The sequence below is a fragment of the Micromesistius poutassou genome, assembly GCF_964030765.1.
Source record: "Micromesistius poutassou genome assembly, chromosome: 5".
Taxonomy (NCBI): Eukaryota; Metazoa; Chordata; class Actinopteri; order Gadiformes; family Gadidae; genus Micromesistius; species Micromesistius poutassou.
Genome location: NC_140275.1, coordinates 10432713 through 10451539, shown reverse-complemented (window position 1 = coordinate 10451539; position 18827 = coordinate 10432713). Strand labels below are relative to the sequence as shown.

General features: G+C 46.9%; 1 protein-coding gene across 1 annotated transcript in view; it reads right to left on the bottom strand.

The window, feature by feature from the left end:
* Window positions 1-18827, bottom strand: part of galnt9 (polypeptide N-acetylgalactosaminyltransferase 9) — a gene marked incomplete at both ends in the record, with an annotated part of 70079 nt that overhangs the window by 27729 nt on the left and 23523 nt on the right. Inside the window, 3 exons of the mRNA XM_084468849.1 lie at window positions 300-417; window positions 4576-4773; window positions 14704-14878. Coding sequence (XP_084324975.1) covers window positions 300-417; window positions 4576-4773; window positions 14704-14878 — 491 coding nt within the window. The remainder of the gene's footprint in view (window positions 1-299; window positions 418-4575; window positions 4774-14703; window positions 14879-18827) is intronic.

Below are 18827 nucleotides of genomic sequence, written 5' to 3'. Positions count from 1 at the left end.
GCGTGTGTCTGTTCGGGGTGTTTTATCAAACCATCCCTTCATAGCATTACCACCCCTTTCACCGACGCCATAGTCTTCTTCTTCATAGTCTTGTTGGGGGGGTTGAGTCTTCTTATTCAACCCCCCAACATGGTAGCATCTTTGTCAGCATCCCACTGTATTTCTTTGTGTGTGTGAGTTTCCTTTTGCTTTTTTTCATGTTCACATTATGTTTTTCATATCTTTTGGCAGAACAATGTCCCCGTGGTAATGCATTTCTATGATATTGAATGGGGGTAATGGAGGCTTAGGAAACTCACCCGCATGCCCAGCTCAATGTTTTCGCCCCCGTACACCTCCATACCAGGGTCCAGCAGACCAATCTCGCCAAAGTACTCCCGATCAACCACAAAGGAGCAGCCGATCATTGCTGGTGTTCTGAAAAAGAGAGAGGCAGACCAAGGAAAAGTTAGTGTGTGAGAGAGAGAGAGAGAGGAATCAAAAAAGAAGAAGAGAAATAAGGAGAGATCCGAAAAAAATATTCCCCAGCTGCTCGTCTTTTATACGCCCACAATGAATGCAGTTCATTACCCTTTACAGAAAAAAAAGAAGCAACCCAGCTCAGACACTGAAACCAATTAGGCTTCCGCAGCAAGATGGTTGATACTGCCGGTTAGACTGGAAGCTGAAACACCGTTTATTTGATCAGTATCAAATTAGGCAGTTCTTGAGGATCACCTCAGGTAAAACGCCTTTTACATTGGTTGCAGTGTTTACATAGCAAATGAAGCATACACATTCCTCTCCATCTGCCGTGTGCCCGTGAAGAAGTGGCGACGTCGTGTTTAATATTCCCCACAGCGGTGCGTTCGTGTCACTCATTCGGGGGTAGGATCATCGGCAGAATGTATAAACCGGAGGGGTGGATGGGGTGCACTGTTTGCGCTGTACTGTTTTAATATTTTGTAAAAGGATAGATCTCAGGCCAACTGTTTATTATGCAAACAGTGAGCCGTCAACGCCATCCCACTCATTATGCTAATTCCCAGAGGAGATAATGTCTTTCATTTGAAATATTTTAACGCAGTATTTCGGTACCTCCGTGTGTAAAGCTGCCATTGAGGTCCTCACTCTGGCTATGGGGCCCGCATAGTGCCCATGTCAATTACGTACGAAGTACACGAAATGCCTCATGTTTGTGCCGAGCCCTTGAGAGGGCTGGGCTATGGACACACTCTTTTATCTTGCATGGCCCTGACAGGTCTTCAATGTGTTACACACCAACATGCATTAACAATGGAATAGCATACATAAAACACCACGTGCTTCACCATGTACAGCCATGACTGCACGAAAGGCAACATAATGTTCTTTGATGCTGAAATGTAGCTCCCATAACTTTATCAATAGTCTCTTTTTTACACAGAGACTATTGAATCTTCACCATCCCTGCCGATGCTCTGCCCTAACTGTCGATTGCCCCACACCCGGGTCCAGCCAGAACTCCAGGAGCCCCAGTCTGCAGCCTCCACCGACCCACTGCCAGACCATCAGTCGGCCATCTCCGTCGACCAAATCTCAAGCCGCCAATCACCAATCGAGTAGTCTTCCCCGTCAACAAGGCTCATCGCCAGCCTCTGAAGGAGTCCCCCCTATGTCGACGCCCTCCAGAGCGGTCCCCCCTTACTGACGCCATCCAAAGCTTTGCCTCATACATTGCCAGGCTCTGTAGATGCCCTCCTGAGCAGTTCTCTCTTTGTCGCCGGCCTCCTGAGTGGGTCTATCTAGGTTGCCCGCCCTCTGAGCTGTGCAGCCTACTTCGCCGGCCTCCTAAATGGCTCCGCCTACAGCGACAGACTCCTTAGCGGTTCCGCCTATGTCAACAGATTCCTGAGAGGTTCCGCCTACATCGTCAGACTCCTGAGAGGTTCCGCCTACGTCAACAGACTCCTGAGCGGTTCCTCCTTCGTGGGAATCCTCAACGGCTCTACCTACCTCTCTGGAGACCAGAGCTGTCCCCTCCACCTTTCTGCTCCCCAGGACATCCTCCAGAGCTGTCTGGTTGTCTTTCCAGCTCCCAGAATCCAGGCCAACCGCCTGAGATCTCCTGCTCTGGCCTGGTCCAGCGTCCTGGTCATCCACCTGAGATCTCCTTCTCCGGCCCTATCCAGTGCCCTGGTCATCCGACTGAGGTTCCCCGCTGGACTATTCAGCTTTTAGGCCACTAACTGATCCCTCACAAAGCTCACAGATCCTGCCACTCCCATCGGCAATCACCTCATTCCCCTCACCTGAGCTTCTCAGTCAATCTTCCCCCCTGCACCTCGTTTCCCCATAAGTCTCTCCAATTAGGTTTGATTTCACTTCCTTTGTTCCAGTGTCTGTTCTTTATTATTGTCACGTCCCTTTGTCCTTCCCTTGCGATGATGCTTTTCTATGCCAGTTTGTGGAACTGAGGCGGTATTTAAAGGCCATTTATGTTACATCTCCCCAAGTTCTCGTCTGCATTTGGATCCTATTCCTTTTGTGCCTGCTGCTCCCGCCAGCAGTCGTGGCACAATCCATAAATCTACTCATTGCAACAGAACACGTGAGGTAGAACAGTGGAGGTTCACAGCCATTACAAGGTAGTTGCATTTTAACAACATAAAGGGAGACGGTTTGGCACCCGTACCTGTGATTATCACTCAGACTAAATGACAGATATATGTAGAATCTTCTGCGCACTTCTCAGGTGCTACACCTAACTCATTCAAATGGATTCACTTTGAGCATTTATCACGGCAACACAAAATGCCCTTCAAACACGGTGTGTGCTATGTCAGTCTGTGTGTTTTTAGGAGTCATTATAATTTAGAATTATTCCTGTGGAAACAGGTTTCCAACATGAACATGGTTAATTATCAACTTGCTTATCTTCTGGTTGGCCAGCTAAATAGCTCATTAAAACCAGTAAGAGAAACAAAAACACAGGTATATGCCCATGCAAGAAATAGCACAAAACCTGTCCTTTTTAATTCTTCTAAATTAGACAACAATTAAATAGTAAATAAATAAATTGTTGATAGTGTGTGAATTGAAAAAAACCTTAAATAAATAATTGCCATCAGCTTTTCAGTGAACTTTCGCAAAAACACCAGTACTTAACTAAACATAGAGCCTAATTAACATTTTTATTTCCTTAATGTGTCTTTAAAGTGCTTGAAGACCGATTCCTCCATTGCATCAGTGCCTTAAGTAATATGTTGAGATCCTCACGGCCACTAAACCACATGGACTGCTGCTCTCATGAAGGCAACCAATCCTCCAACTGAACACAGCTGAACGCATCATGGTTCCTGCTGAGTCTACAAGAAAAACCTCAGAAGTGCCGTGTATAATTACCAAATACCCTACAGTTGTGAAAACTTGGTTCTTGTTCAAATTCTCACCCAAGCCTCAACATTCAATTCATTCTCTTATAATGCCTCATATGTACCATTTTTTTTAAAAATAAATCTTATTTACAACTTTTTTTGAGTGTGTGCAAACTGCCAGAAAAGTCCTCGGCGTCAGGGTTTCAAATGACCACAGAGCCTCTGTTGTCGAAGAAACAAGCGGCAGAACGATTTCTGTTCAGACACACTCCGGCTGGCCCTCTCAAGGGCCCCCGTCCGTCACAGCAGAATGTCAATAGGGAAACAAGAACCAGCGCTGCAGCTCAAGCCCCTTCCCTCCATCCTATGTCCCTCAATCTCTCTCCCTCCAAAACTCTCTCTATCCAACTCTCTCCTCCATCTCTCGCTCCTTCCTTCTCTCTCTCTCTCTCCATCCATATGTCCCTCAATCTTTCTCTCTCCAAAACTCTTTCATTCCCTCCATCTCTCTCTCTCGCTCTCTCTTGCTCGCTCACTCGCTTACTCTCTCTCTCCCTCTCTCTCTCTGCATCTCTCTCTCCATCACTATATCCCTTTATCTCTCTCCTTCTCTATCCCTTTCTCCCTCCATTGCTCTTTCTCCATCACTCTCTCTCTCTCTCCTCACTGCTATTAATCCTGCTTAGAAGACGGATGAGATACAGACTGGCTCTGCCTGCGGTGTTAGCTGCGGTGTGCTCTCTCCTACCTCACTATACTTAAGATCTAGAGGCTCTCTCTCTCTCTCTCTCTCTCTCTCTCTCTCTTTCCTTCTCTCTCTCTATCTCTCTCTCTCTTTCTCTATACATACATACAAACAATAATAGTTAATGCCTTAGCCACATACTCTATAACCTCCCCCCTGTTTCTCCTGGCCAACACTGATTCAGTGACAGCGGAACAGCAGCGTGACGCGTCCCTACCTGCAGGACATGGTCTAAAGCAATGCACCACATTTCACATTACACATTCATAATCAAAACTCTGCCCCTGCCCGCCACTCAAACAGGTTCCTTAGTCGTTATGAGCAAGCCTTTCCCAGGGGGTGTGTGGGGGGGGGGGTTGCACTCCTGTGTTTGGGTTGTGGCGGTGGCAACAGCGGACACAACGTCGCCTCGCTCATGAACACATGAATAAGTGATGTGTCCTATCCATATTTCATCAAACATCCTCATCCATTATGAACGCCATTGGTCCTCACCTGATAGGGGCCGTCTCATCGCCTTTATCCAGCCAATCCTGGGGGGGGATGATGTACATGCACCACAGGCCCCAGTTGTAGCCGTGGGCGGCGTTGGCGTACTGCTGCACCTCAAACGTGTTGTACTTGATGTTGTCGATGGCGGGCAGGATGATACGGCTGTGGTCTTCCTTCATCCTGGTCAGGATGGGTTCGGCCCTGCGGGACACACGGGAGAGGGGGTGGCAACGGTTAGGAGCCGAAGACCCCGAACCCCAAGCCGAAAGGTGCTGGGTTCAGAGCCCCTATCTGTAGGCATCCTAGAGCAAGATGGCCAAGCATAATAACATCTGAAGTTCGCTGTCATTCTGGATGTGTCTGCTAAATTAGTCAAATTAGGATATATTATTGATATGATGTGGAGGCATTTTGCCCTTTTGCTGCAGCAGTTGTACTCATCTATGTAACTATATTCAGCAGAAAGAGAATATGTGATTTAGACACATTGGACACATTAATAATAAACTATCTGCGTAGAGTTGTTTTGTTTCACTGTAGCGTTGCTGACCCTACCAGGTAGGTGAGTATTTCAGGCCGATGAATAATAGATTGTAGAGCGTATTAAATATAGAGTGCCATTTACAAAATGAGAAGGTCAAGGTTGAACTTAGACATGATGAACAAGACACTCAGACGCAGCGAGCGAAGAACAAAGCCCTTGCGCTGCGAACAAAGAACCTGCGTTAGTTCCATGCTAGCACTGAACCGACTCGTGTTGCTCTAATGAATGCAGTTGTGCCTTTGGGTTGCGCTAATTAGCAACACCCAGGCAATACACTCCAACTTCCAGAAAGGACCTTTCTGAACTTGAAATCACCATTGGAGTCATTAAGCAGAGTTTAGACAAAAAAAGCGACTCAGAGTTAATCCTCATTTTGGACACGTAATTAATGAGACGGTAGGGGTGAGGTATCTCGCTGGGGTATGAGAGGTATGAAACTAACGAGAAGAGAATATAATGAAATCCTCTGCTGGGATCCATACTTTCAACCTTTCGCATAGGGGGATCTATATATATATATAAGATGAGAAAGGTTGAAAGTATAAGTATAAGTAGTAGTATAAGTAAGTAAGAAAGTAAGTAAGTAAGTAGTAGTATAAGTTTGTATATATACAAACATATATAGGGGGAATATATAGGGGCAATATATATATATATATATATATATATTCCCCCTATGCGAATGGTTGGCAGTCATTCTTCACAGAGCCTGACTCCATAAGCCTGCCACGGCCTTCATCTCTGGGTGCGGCTCCCTGGGCTGCTTTGACTGGCGCGCTTTCTTCTCAGCCCACATCAAACAGGGCGGCAGATTGCACTGCTTGCCGGTTGTCGCTCGAGTGCTCGGCCTCTCGGCTGGCGCGTTTTGCCCCCCGTTCTGCTCCACCTCGAGCTGTGGCCCGAGGTGTCGCGTCTATATGCCCGACCGTGCCGCAGCGCGGTGCTGCTGCTGGTGGCGGCAGTGGTGGCGGTAGAGAAGGAGGAAGAGGAGGAGGAGGAGGGAGAGAATGAATTGAGCCGTGGTGACAGGGCGCGTTAAGACAAGCATGGGTTCAGACGCCGTCTGCACCGTTTGCTTAATCCATCAGGCGTTAAGACCATCTCCGTGGCCCCTCACACCCTCCTCCACTCTGGCAGGGTTTGTGTAACTAGTGCATGGGCTGATGTGGAGTGGATTTTCTCCCATTTCAGCGGGAAGAGAGGCGAACAAAATGAAATGATAAACGATCCTCTCGCGGGAGTACTTTAGAGTTTTTAAGTTCCGTTCTCTCCACGCGCCCGCGACACCATCGAGTTCACACAAGCGCTCACATTTCTGAATCGACAGGGGAAATGACATTTTGGAGCTTACAAGATCACCATGGCAACCTTGCTTCTGTTCTGTACCGCCATCTCTAGCTCTTCCCTCTTCTGTCTCCTGTTCTGTTTTTGATTTGATGAAAAATTATTTCTTGTAGGACAATCCTGGAGAGCCAAGCACTTGATTTATGGGAGAAGGAACATGGGAAGACACACTGGGAGAATTATCTGAGGATCTTCATTGAGACAATGGGTGTACATGATTCTAAAAGTGAAACCTTCACATGGTGGGTAGGAACCAGAAAGGAAACAAAGGTGAGGCGAGTTGCCATGGAGAGTAAAGAATAATGGCTGATGGCAGCAAAGGCGGGAGTCCACGTTGACTTGCCATACAAATGGGGGAAAGTGGACATGTCTGCAAGGACGCAACACGACATTACCTCTTGGCTACAGTGTCAATGTGAATGCAAACAAAACAACTTTCCATTTAAGAGAGAGGAAGGGAGCTATCTATGTGTGTGACAAATGTATTGTCTAGTAGCAAATGGAAACAAGGTAATAGCATTTGAAAAATAATTCTATATTATTATTAGGATGAATTCTTCCACGATACTTTAATTACCCGCTTGCTCCCTGTGTCTCCTTATCTTACTGAAGTGGAGAGTGAAGAGGAGGTGGAGGAGGTAGTGGGGATAAAGAAATGGATGGAAATGGACCTATAAGGAATGATGATGTAAGTAAAGAAAGGAGGGACGCGAGCAGTACTTAGACAGAATTTCCATTTAATAACGTTAGAGTGGCTGGCAAGAGCACTTGCTTGACATTTAACCATAGGCTAGTGGCAGAAAAATAACTTTTATTATTGCTATTTAAAAATATGTTCACATTATGAATACATTTAATCATATATATTTTATATATATCTATATTTACATATGTATATATATATTTAAAAAATATATATATATAAATGAGAGAGAGGGGGGGAGAGAGAGTGACAGAGAGATTTACAGAATTTAATTTAGGAAACGTGTATTAGTATTAGTGTATTAGTTATTTATTAATTTTTATTCTGCCTTTTGATGTTCAAGGCGTATAAGAGGTATTTCTGTTTTGTTCTATTTCCTCCCCATCCCAATTGAGGTGATATCTAGCCAGCCCACTGCCCACCTAATTCAGCATAACTGTCCTCGTATGAATAAGAGCAATAAAATGTGTGATTCCCTTCAGAATAACCTTCTTTCAAAGGATCCAACTGTCATTTACAAGCTTGTTCAGGATATCTTATTTGAAAGAAGACTGCAGCTGTTCGAATATCGTTTGCACATAATGACAACACGTGGGCACAAATGAATCACTTCATTTGTTAGCCCGTTGTGCATTCATTCTACGCCAAACCCACCTCACCTGACCCTACATCCAATGAATATTCAGCCTACGACCTGCCCACGTCAACCCAATTAGCAAAAGAACCCTTTCTTCTGAACACAACCTCATGCTGAATATTCATCTTCATCAGAATAATGTGTGTGAAGGCACGCCAACTATGTCAGCCTGATTTCCGTGACAAAACCCGGCGACGCAGCGCAGGGGAGGAGCTAGTGCCGCAGGCCGACACCCCCCCCCCCCCATCCCTCACACCCCCAGATACACCCTTGTGTGTCCCCTGACCTTGAGAGCAGCCCCCTCTCAGCTCTACCACACCCCTGGCTCCATTCGTCTGCCATTCATCTTCCCACCCGCTTGTCCTTGAGATCCAAGCGTCGGCTGCCCGCGGAGCATCCAGCCATGGCTGCATCCAGCCACCTCCCGCCCTGCCTGCCTGCCTGCCTGCCTCCCTCCCTCCCTCCCTCCCTCCCTCCCTCCCTCTCTCCCTCCCTGGCCGCGACGGCCGAGTGCTAGCTACACCTCTGGGACGCCTCATTTAGCACCATAGCGACCACTCAGGATGCCAGCGCACTACATCTGGCATTTCTTCGCCAGACGGCGCCGTATCACGCTCCCTTCCCCCCCCCCCCGCCTCTACCCTCTCCTTCTCCCGCCTGCTGCCATCCTACCCATCTGTACACCACCGTAAGGGCTAACTCATGCCCCCTTCAGACCAGCTGAGATCCATGCTCCCGCTCCGGCGAGAGGGAGGGGGGAGGGGGAGGGGGAGGGAGAGGGCGGGGTCAGGGACGGGTTCACTCCGTGCTCAGCGATGAGTCATCCTCCCGTACAGGGGTGTTCTCTGAGGCAGCATGGGTCCCTGTTCTTAACCCCTGGGTGCTGCGTGCGGCTGAGGTGATTGGTTGAGCTAAGGGGTGGGGGTGTGGGGGGGAGGGAGGGGATGGCCTTCTGACATGCTATCTCCCGCTGTCTGCTTGCACCATTGCAAAGTCTATGCTATGGGCTGCCAAGGCTCTCCGAATCAGCCTGAGCACATATTACTACTGGCCTTCAACAAACAGGACCACAGGAGGGGCCACATTGGAATATCTTAAGCCAGGGCAAATAATCCCGGCATTGATGCACAAACACACCCAGAATCTGCGGAGAGATCCGGGCTGTCTTTCTTCCTCTATCTGATATCCACGCCACCAACAAGGAGTCACACCACCCGGCGCCCCTTAAAGATTAAGTTGTCTTGTCTGATATAATTTTTTATTTTTTTAGTTGTAATTCTATTTTCACAGATTAATCGAATTTTGTCACGACACATCTTATTCGTGCATCTGGAATTATCAGATAATTGGATCTGGCTTCAGTCAGGGCGGGGGGTGGGGGGGGGGGGGGGGGGGGGCACACTGAGAATAACACATATCTAAAGCTCCTTTTATGACTACAGAATATTTGATCTGACGGTGTTGAAAAGAGGGGGTTTTCCTGAGGACAGCGCACTGTAGCCTTAACTCAGCAGACAAATTGTTTCAACGATATTATATGTGTCGCTGTACGCATGCAGAGGGGAAACGCAGTCTGTGCGCCACACACGCAATGGATGTGTGCACACGTGCGCGCATGCCGGAGTACATGCCGAGCGTCTTTTTTTTTGCGAGGCATCTGAGCATTCACTGCCTCTGGCGATGTGGAAGCACATTAAAGGCTTTGAGACCAACCAGTGCTCGGTTGAATGCTTAAGGCATATTTATGGCGAGGAGAAATATTAATTCCTGCATATCGCCTGTTTTATGAATACAGTACCATACTGGAGGATTTCAGGTATTTCACTCGGAATATGAATTCCCTGCAGAGGCTCGCACCGCTTTTGAAGACATTGCTGTGATATAGTGGCATTAGGCTTGAAATGGTTCTTATGATGGATGGCTAGATTAGATTGCATATGTCTTCATATGGTTTCCTCTGGATGTAGTTGGTGTGATAGATGAACATCAAGGCAGCATAAGAAGTCGCTTTTTCTGTTTTTGGGAAGGTTGCCAGGCCTGGGAGCTTAATCATCCATAGATAGTTCACAATAACACAACCAAACATCCCATGGTTTTTAAACATAAATGCAAACAGTGGGCCACTACCAGCTGCCAAGCACCAGAGTAAGGCCAATGAACAGTAAAAAAAACATATGAGATATATGGAAACAATCCATTAAAACCATTATTATCTATCATTAGAACACCTACATTTGTTTATTTTTATTTTTGAAAGGTTGACATTAATGTTTTTTGGAACGTATTTAAATGTCATTTTCATTTGTGTTTTTCTTAATGGTATATCATCACTAGCCCATTCCTAACCAATGCACAAGCAATGTCAGAAACCATCGGCTATTATCTGATCACAATTCACCTCTTGGGACAACTGGCACTATTTCCGGGGTTCCGGTGTAGCTGGATAATGGATAACAAATATCCGGGCCAAGACTTTCTCTTCCGCAGAACACACAGTCATCAGTATTTTCAGTATTTTCGGTGTAGCAGGTCCAGACTACATGCCGGCTAATCTCTATAAACAGATATCAAAGCTAATAAAAAGCAACATCATTGTGTATGGAGACATTGATGAGAGCGTGTTGACGGTGAGATGAAAAAAGCGCAGCGTTAAATGCAAAACAAACACTCCAGGACGGATTTACCAGAAGGGCTCCGAGCTGTGCATTGTTGCCAGTAGAGTAGACAAAAGTGCTGTTAGATCACAGCACAGCCAGGATGTTCAGTGTACATAATCATGCTTCAACATCCTGACACTTTAGGCAGAACGCATAGTTACTCAAAGGCTTACGTCCAAAACAAACTGATGTGGTTTGCTCTCTGTTTTTAACATTTGTTGAAATCGATTGACCAGTAAGTAACTGAATCCGAAATGAAAATGCAAAACAGTTAACAAAGCAGTTGACGAGATGAGTGTTCTTTGGACTGTCACTTGTTTTAACTTGTGAAAACAAAATGAAGGGACAGGTTTGCTTCAAAGTATTGACAGATAACCGGGAATGGTGTGTCACCAGCTGAAAGTGGCTTTGCTTCCTCGCTTATAATGAAAACTGCTGCAGGGAAGAGGTTTTAATACACTCTCCTGATTTTAATTCTTGAAACTATATTCATGAAATATGTTTATTTGAGGCCCTTTCATGTGCAAATCTTATTTATAAACCAAGTAAACTCTTCCCGTATTTCACCCTTCACAGAACAACGGAGTGGGACAAAAACTTCTCCTCGCCCGCTAAGACTTTAGATATTGTGAGTTCTACAATAAGACTCCAAAGGCTCCAAAGGCTCAGAGGATGTTGGATCGATTTGAAATAAAAACAATTAGGACTCAGCCTATTTGTGCAAATCACCATGAATAACTCCAGATAGCAACAATGCGGGATGTTCAGACCAGGCCAACAGACAAACATTGCAAAAAAAAAAAAAAAAGATTGCATAAATATAGATTTATCTCCGGCTTCCCCTCTGCAGTGCTGTGCTTCCACCGGCAGCGTCCTTACCACTCACTCCCACTTCACCGCGATTAATCCTGCTTAGAAGACGGATGCGCTACAGACTGGCTCTGCCTACTGTGTGCTCTCAACTACCTCACTATACTGAGGATGTAGAGGCTCTCTCTCTCTCTCTCTCTCTCTCTCTCACTCTCTCTCTCTCTCTACCCCCCCCCCCCCTCTCTCTCTCTATCTCTCTCTCTCGCTCTCTCTCTCTGAAACCTAGATGGATTAAAGACTTTAATTATAATAATAATAATAATAATAAACACACTGTCAGCCAACCCAATATTAGTAATTAGCGCTGGCCACTAATCCCATATCTTTGTTTCAGGCCAATCAATGCTTTGACACGCATAAGACTTAGTTAGCTCCTCGTCCTCATTAGGCTAGTCTGAACCACCTCAAAATGCATCGCAACGCAGCTCTGCTTGTGCTAACAGCAGCTCTGACCGAGGGCTCGCCCCGCTAAGCCACACCCCAGGGGTGAAGCGTTATTGGGATGAATCATCCGCTTATAAATGAGTGCTGACAGCGTAGGCTCTGGCTGCATGCACCAGGAGTGGGTACAAGGTCGTCCAGGTGAGGACAGGGGACCAGATCTAGTGAGGGCATCCGTCTTACTTTGACCAGTGTGTGACTGTAGTGGGCTAATCCTGTCCTCACCCATAGGAGAGCACTCAAGGTAATGAAGGGAGGGATTTCCTAGCAGTGAATATACTTATATTTAAAGAGATTCTGAACCATTCTAGAGAAGAGTAACACAATGACTCACAATAAAGTCTGATGGGAAACTGATTAAGAAGCAAAGGAGGGACGTTTTCTCAGAAGGCAAACTCTTTCAAGTTCCCCGGCATTTCTTTACTGGAGAGCTTTCTCCAACGTGCAGTAACTCATGCCAGGATTAAGAGCACAGCTCTATATGTGAATATATTTAATCCAAAATAGGTTTCAGGGGAACATTTTGAAGCATTGAAAAACCCACCAACTGATGCAACCCACTGAGCAACTCCCCCCCAACCAACAGCGATGGCAAAGCTATAGACTTCAACGGAGTGCAACCACAAACACACACAGGCACACACACACACACACGGTAGTAAACACATGTTCCTTTTGAAGACATTTGAAAGGACCGAGAAGAGGACAGATGCTGGTTTGAAGGAGCCTATCATCTCATTCACCAAATCCCTTTCTCCGGCGTCTTCCTGTCACCAATCACAGGGGTTCCGCTCCTCTTGTCTTAGCTTTCCCCGCACCTGTTAACACATCAGTGCGCACCGTGACTCTGCACACACACACCATACCGACAGCATGGCTCGCTGTGATCAGAGCCAAGCAGCCGGGCTGTCGGAGGTATGTAGTGGTGATGGTGGTGGCGGGGGGGGGGGGGGGTGGCGAAGGTGACAGCCCTCAGAGCGGGGTGAGTACAGTGTCACCACCGCTCATTGGTGGATGACCGTGGGGAGGGTTGGAGCGCTGTGGCTCGGAGTGGTTTGACTCGCAACGTCGCAGCTATTGGGTTTGATGATCGATCCCCGAGGTAGAGGTCTACAGGATTTTAAATCCTGTGATACACTTAATAGCCATCCTTACTGTGCGATCTTCTCAAAAACAGAACAATAAAAATAGATATATTTGAGCTTTCGACTAACATCAGAGAGGGCCTCCGTTCAGAGGGGTTTGTTGTTGCTGCGGCTGTTGAGTGTTCTGCAGAGTGCTAAGTGTAGCAGAGGCCGGTTTCGACCGCTCGCGGGTCTCGAACCTGCCACCTCTCGAACTACGACACTACCGGCATGGGAGTCGAATGCTTTAACCACTGAGCTAAAAGCCCAGGCATCTAACTCAGCGGCTAGAAGCGTTCTTAAGGCTAGGGGTGTGAGGATTTACAAACGTACTAACGCCAGCTAGCCCAGGCTAGTTGGCATCCGTTACACTCACCCCCCTAAATCCTGACTCCCATCCAGGTCACGGCACCAATGTAGCAGAGGCTGGTTCGACCGCTCGCGGGTCTTGAACCTGCCACCTCTCGAACTACGACATTACCGGCATTGGAGTCGAATGCTTTAACCACTGAGCTAAAAGCCCAGGCTTCTAACTCAGTGGCTAGAAGCATTCTTAAGGCTAGGGGTGTGAGGATTTACAAATGTACTAACGCCAGCTAGCCCAGGCTAGTTGGCATCCGTTACACTAGGCAAACCGGTGTTTGGTAGACATTGAGGGTGGGGGGAGAAAGCCACATCCGTTCCAGCACGGTAACAGATGGGGGGAAAACAAGTGAGGACACCACTTAGCACCGGCCATCCACCTACTCCCTCAGTGCTGCCTTGGCTAGAACAGCAAGGCACGAAAGCCCTTTCTGCTGAGCCAATCCAATCCCCAGCTGTGGTTTAACAGGGGATTGAAAGGCCGCCCCCTTGGCAAGAAGGTATACAGCCTCCACATCTTCTGTACTAGACGACAAAATGAGCTGAACACATCAGGCCATTATTAGCCACACATTAATAATTGAAAACATTAATCGTATTATATTTGTTTTAGGCCCTCGGTTTAAACCTGTGGCAAAACCAACTCCCTATCTGTCAGTTGGGAATTGGTGGAATCTCAGCCATGGATGGCACAGGCATTTTATAACCCAAACAATCCCCCTCTCTCCACCAACCTCCTCCTCCATATCTCCCAGTTAGGCCAACCTGGGAACAAAAAAAAGCTGCACTCCATCTTGAAACCCTTGACAGGATGACAGCTCTGAATTAGGTGCCAATTACATGTGCCTGAGTGACTTGTTTGGTGGGCAACTCTAAGTGACAGCCACACATTGGACTGAGAGCCCCAGCGGTCGTTTCATAAGCCTAGCACCTGGCAGCGAAAACACCACACATGGAAAAAACACAAAAACCCACACATTTGGATTCCTGTTCTGCTTTAATTACCATCATCCTCACTTATAATGGCTTTTGGCTCGGCTTTTTTTGTGTTGCCGCCAGTACGTATTGCCTGACACTGTACTGTAGTGTCACTGTAACACAGACGTGGTCTCGTTTGGCGCTCGCCAAGGGCCATTACCCACGGTTTAGAGAGGGGGATGTGTGAGGGAAAGCTTATTAAGGACAAACCTTTATATCTTTATAAGGGTCACTCGCCTTAAAACTGCTGTCTCAGTTAGAACTGGCACGGCTTGAGTTCGCCGCCCTGTCCTGGCGCCGTTTCAAAGCGCTCCTAGGGAAACCTAAACTACATATTTCATGGCTAATAATGTGAGATGACAGAGCAGCACGTTGAACATGAAGAGAAAAGGGGGGAGACTGAACTCCCATGGATAAAAAGCAAGGCAGACCATCACTTGTTTTCCAATTTGACTTTTTCGTCTGCTTACCAGCCAGCGTTGAACTCGACGTGGGCATCGAAGAAGCCGACGATGGGACCGGTGGCGGCGTTCCACCCGTGGATCCGGGCTCGGATCAGACCCTCTCTCTTGCTGTTCCGGACAATTTTCACCAGGCCCGGGTAGCGCTTGTTCACGTACTGGTCAAGGTTGAACTTGAGCTCCACTGTGAGATGAAATAAAGAGAAAAAAACAGGCAAATGTTTAGAACAGCTCTGAATGTTTGACTTCATGGTGGCAGGCGGTGTTTGATTCCTAGGGATAACCCCCTAACCTCCTACCTTACAAATCAATCAAAAGCAAGGACATTATTTACGATTTAGTTCTTTTTACATATTTTGACACTTTAATCCAAAGTGACTCAAAGTGTTTTCTGAATAGGTCATAAAGAGCAGAAAAAAGGGGTAAGACATCTTTCTCAACGATGCCTACAGGTAGGGTGCAGACATTGGTGATTTAAACCAGAACCTTTCGGCCGTGAGTCACGACATTCTAGCCACTATACTGTCAACCCCACCCTGGCATCCTACCTTCCATCCTGCCCCAAATGGAAAGCAGGGATCAGCATGGAGTAAATGACACTTTTAGACAAGGGAGGGGGGAGTCAAGGACAAATGCACAATCCCTCCAGGTTGCACTATAACTCTGAGGTAGTGCACTTCAGTGCGGATGATTTCCTTTCAGAGGGGGTTGTGAGCACTCTACTAGTGGGCTTTTAGAGACGCGAGCGCCTGTCACCTCCACCCTACCGGCAAGTAAAAATTGCTGTCTCTATTTTGTTGGTAGTGGCAGTGGGAGATTTCTTTTCAGCCCCCCCCCCGCCCCCCTTCAAAGTTACTGCCTGGGTGATCCCCCTGGTCTGTCAGGGATCTGCATCAGGACTTGGTGGTGCATGGTGTGGTGGTATTTCTCCTTGCCGCACCGGAGCTCTGGATCCTGGCGTGATTTCTCTCACGACATTAATCCTGCGCTGGGGCTGGGGGGAAGTGGCGGTGGGGGCATATGGTGCTGTCTTATCCCTGCCATGGCGCCACCAGAGGACACTGTCACCAGAGAGGTCTGTCAGTGCTATTATTTTTCTGTCTGAAAGGCCTTACCTGATAGAGCTGTGGTGGTGGTCCCTCTAAGAGGGAAGATTGTGAATATGGAAGCAGTGACCCGAGAAGCCATCTACCCTGAGAATGTTTGACACAGAATTCAGGCCGACCAGTGAGTGGTGAAAGATTGGCCATTGTCTATCTCCCTCACCCCCTCCCCTTATGCTCTCTATTACTTTCTGTCTCTCTCTATTACTCTTTATCTCCCTCTCTTCCCCTCAGGGCCTGTAGGCCTTTCTGTACAGAGCTGGCTTCTTTGTGCAATTCCTGTACAGTGGCAGTAGGGTGCTGATTGTGCACATAACCAAATGATGCATTAACCTCCAGGGGAGATTCACACCTGTTGAGTATAGAAAGTGTTTCAATCTGATGAGGTCCGTCAGAGATTAACTGCCTTATTTATTAACTGACCTTGGTTGAAAAGGAGAGAAGTTATGGTCCTTTAAATACGCAAATAGCAAGCCAGACTCTTTTTCATTGCGGGGAGTTATCGACCCAGAAATATGTTTGGAGCGCACAGTCTGTGTAACGCGGGGCAAAACAAATACGCCTCCATCAGGCAGGGAGTAATCAAGTGGAACGCAGGCTGCACAAAGAGCTGTGCCAGTTTCAGAGGCTTTAAGAAGCTTTGGGACGCTATCGTTTAGGATGCAACGCTCCTGGGAGGATGCTAGGAGAGTTATATAGGATTTGAATTCACTGAATATGCACCAAAATGCATGCTCGTTAAATTAAAATATTTCAATGCATTATTATTATTATTATGATGATGATAATGATAATACATTACATTACAAATATATAATAATATAATAATTATACTATTACTACTGCTACTATTTGCCTAGCTGTTAGCCTATAGCCTAGCTGCAAATAAAACGTTTGTGTGACTTCGTCTCGACAAATATAGCGAGGGACTCGCAGTTACAATATGAGGGCCAAGTATTGCATCATCCGTCTCGTAGGTGTGATGGAATGCCACTGAGACACAGATGCCTAAAGCCACATCCATCACACCCACACGTGTAAAGAACCTATACAATGCATCTGCCGTACGTGGCTGCGCTCCATGAATTACAACTCTGGTTATTTTAGATCAACAAGAACTGAACGGAATGTCCCTTATTGTGTGTCTGTTTCTGCAAAATCGGACATTTGCTCATCGATTTTCTCCCTATTTATACAATGCCCCACACTGCTTCTGAATAAGCCACAACAAAGATATCTCAGAACCGAGAGGGCATGTTGCAAAAAGCAACATAGCACACTTGGAATGAATCTCTGTGTAGTTGTGTGATAACAGATAGAGATTGTTGCGTGTCTCAAATCAGATTGAAGTTACTTTGATAACTAGTCTCTGCAATGATGAGAAATACTTTTGAAAGAGCCGTGATGACGTTCTGCACACCAGCAACGATATCACATCAAACAGGCCGACTCGTCAGAGCTGCCGTTGTGGCAACCATGTGGGCAAAACCACTCTCTGGCAGGAGATTTCCCACTTTGCTTTGAAGAGGTAATCTCTGCCATGGCAAGATGTCATGTCACAATGAGTGTTATCCTGCTTTGCCCTATTTGGAAGGAAAACGTATAGATTCTCCAGGCCTATACACCGTCGCGTGGTTGAAAGTTAGCCTTGGTCATGTGGGACTGACTTTGCTAACAGCTGAACAGCATCTAAACTATATAGTAGCTATAGCTGTTATAGTTTAGCTTTTTTCCCTCCTTAAGCATTGACTGTCCAGTTCAAAAGAGCCACTATGATGTGGCCATGATACAGTAACATAATGATGTGATTCTGTACCTGCATCAAAGGAACTGTACCTGCATCAAAGGAGCTTTGATCTGTTATTATGTTACTCATACAATCAGATAGATTGACAGCAGGTTGTAAGCTGTGGAATTGGTTAATGAGTTAATTGTATGACTAGTGTAACGGATGCCAACTAGCCTGGGCTAGCTGGCGTTAGTACGTTTGTAAATCCTCACACTAGCCTTAAGAATGCTTCTAGCCACTGAGTTAGAAGCCTGGGCTTTTAGCTCAGTGGTTAGAGCGTTCGACTCCCATGCCGGAAGTGTCGTAGTTCGAGAGGTGGCAGGTTCAAGACCCGAGAGCGGTCGAACTGCTCTCTGCTACACTAGCATATTCAATCAAATAAAATACACCCAATGCTTCCAAGATGGAAGGCTAAGTCTTGTGTGTTGAAAACCAAACGCTCACACATCTTCGAGGCTGTCAGATGGTATTAATAATGTGAATAAACCTCATCTCATCAACCTCATCACAGCTGTCACCAGTGGTCCCATCTAAGGATAGGTGTCATGAAAACAAAGGTAGCCTTTCGTTGCGTGTGACTCATCATGCTTGCAGCCAGGCTGGCTCTGGAATTGTTGGTCTCCCAGATCCATGGTGGAGATGAGGAGGGACAGGCCTGGCCCGCGCGAGAAGGTCACACAGTCAGCCGTGCATGTTAACCAACCCCGGGACTCATCGGGAGCCAATGAAAACAGCTCCCACATCTGCACGTTAATGTCACTCCACCTGTGGCAAAAGGTAAGCGACAGCATCACTACGCTGTTGAGTAAAGGCCAAGAAGGGGAGGGGTGGGCCGATATTTACTCCCTTGTTCATTGGCTGTAAATGGCAGCCTTTTAAGACTGCTGATTTGTATTGGGGTATAGTGGGGAAGGGGGGAAGGGGGGAAGGGGGGAAGGGGGGGAAGGATCAGTCAGTGTGGACTCCTGCTTGTTCTTCCTTCGGTCTATTTATTTATGCCTTGGTTTGCCTCTGCCATGCGAAAGGAGGCTGGGGGCCCACGCCAAGTGTAGGAGGGCCAAGTGCAGGCTGGAATCTAGTCCAACACCACCCCCAACCCACTAGCTCACAACGCCCAGGACTGTGGAACACAGAGACGGGCATCATCCATTGAAATCGGTCCAGGCTCTTCCTGTCACCATGGAGACAGTGATACACCACGGTTTGGATAGTAAAGGGCAGAAGGAGAACAAAGCGCACCC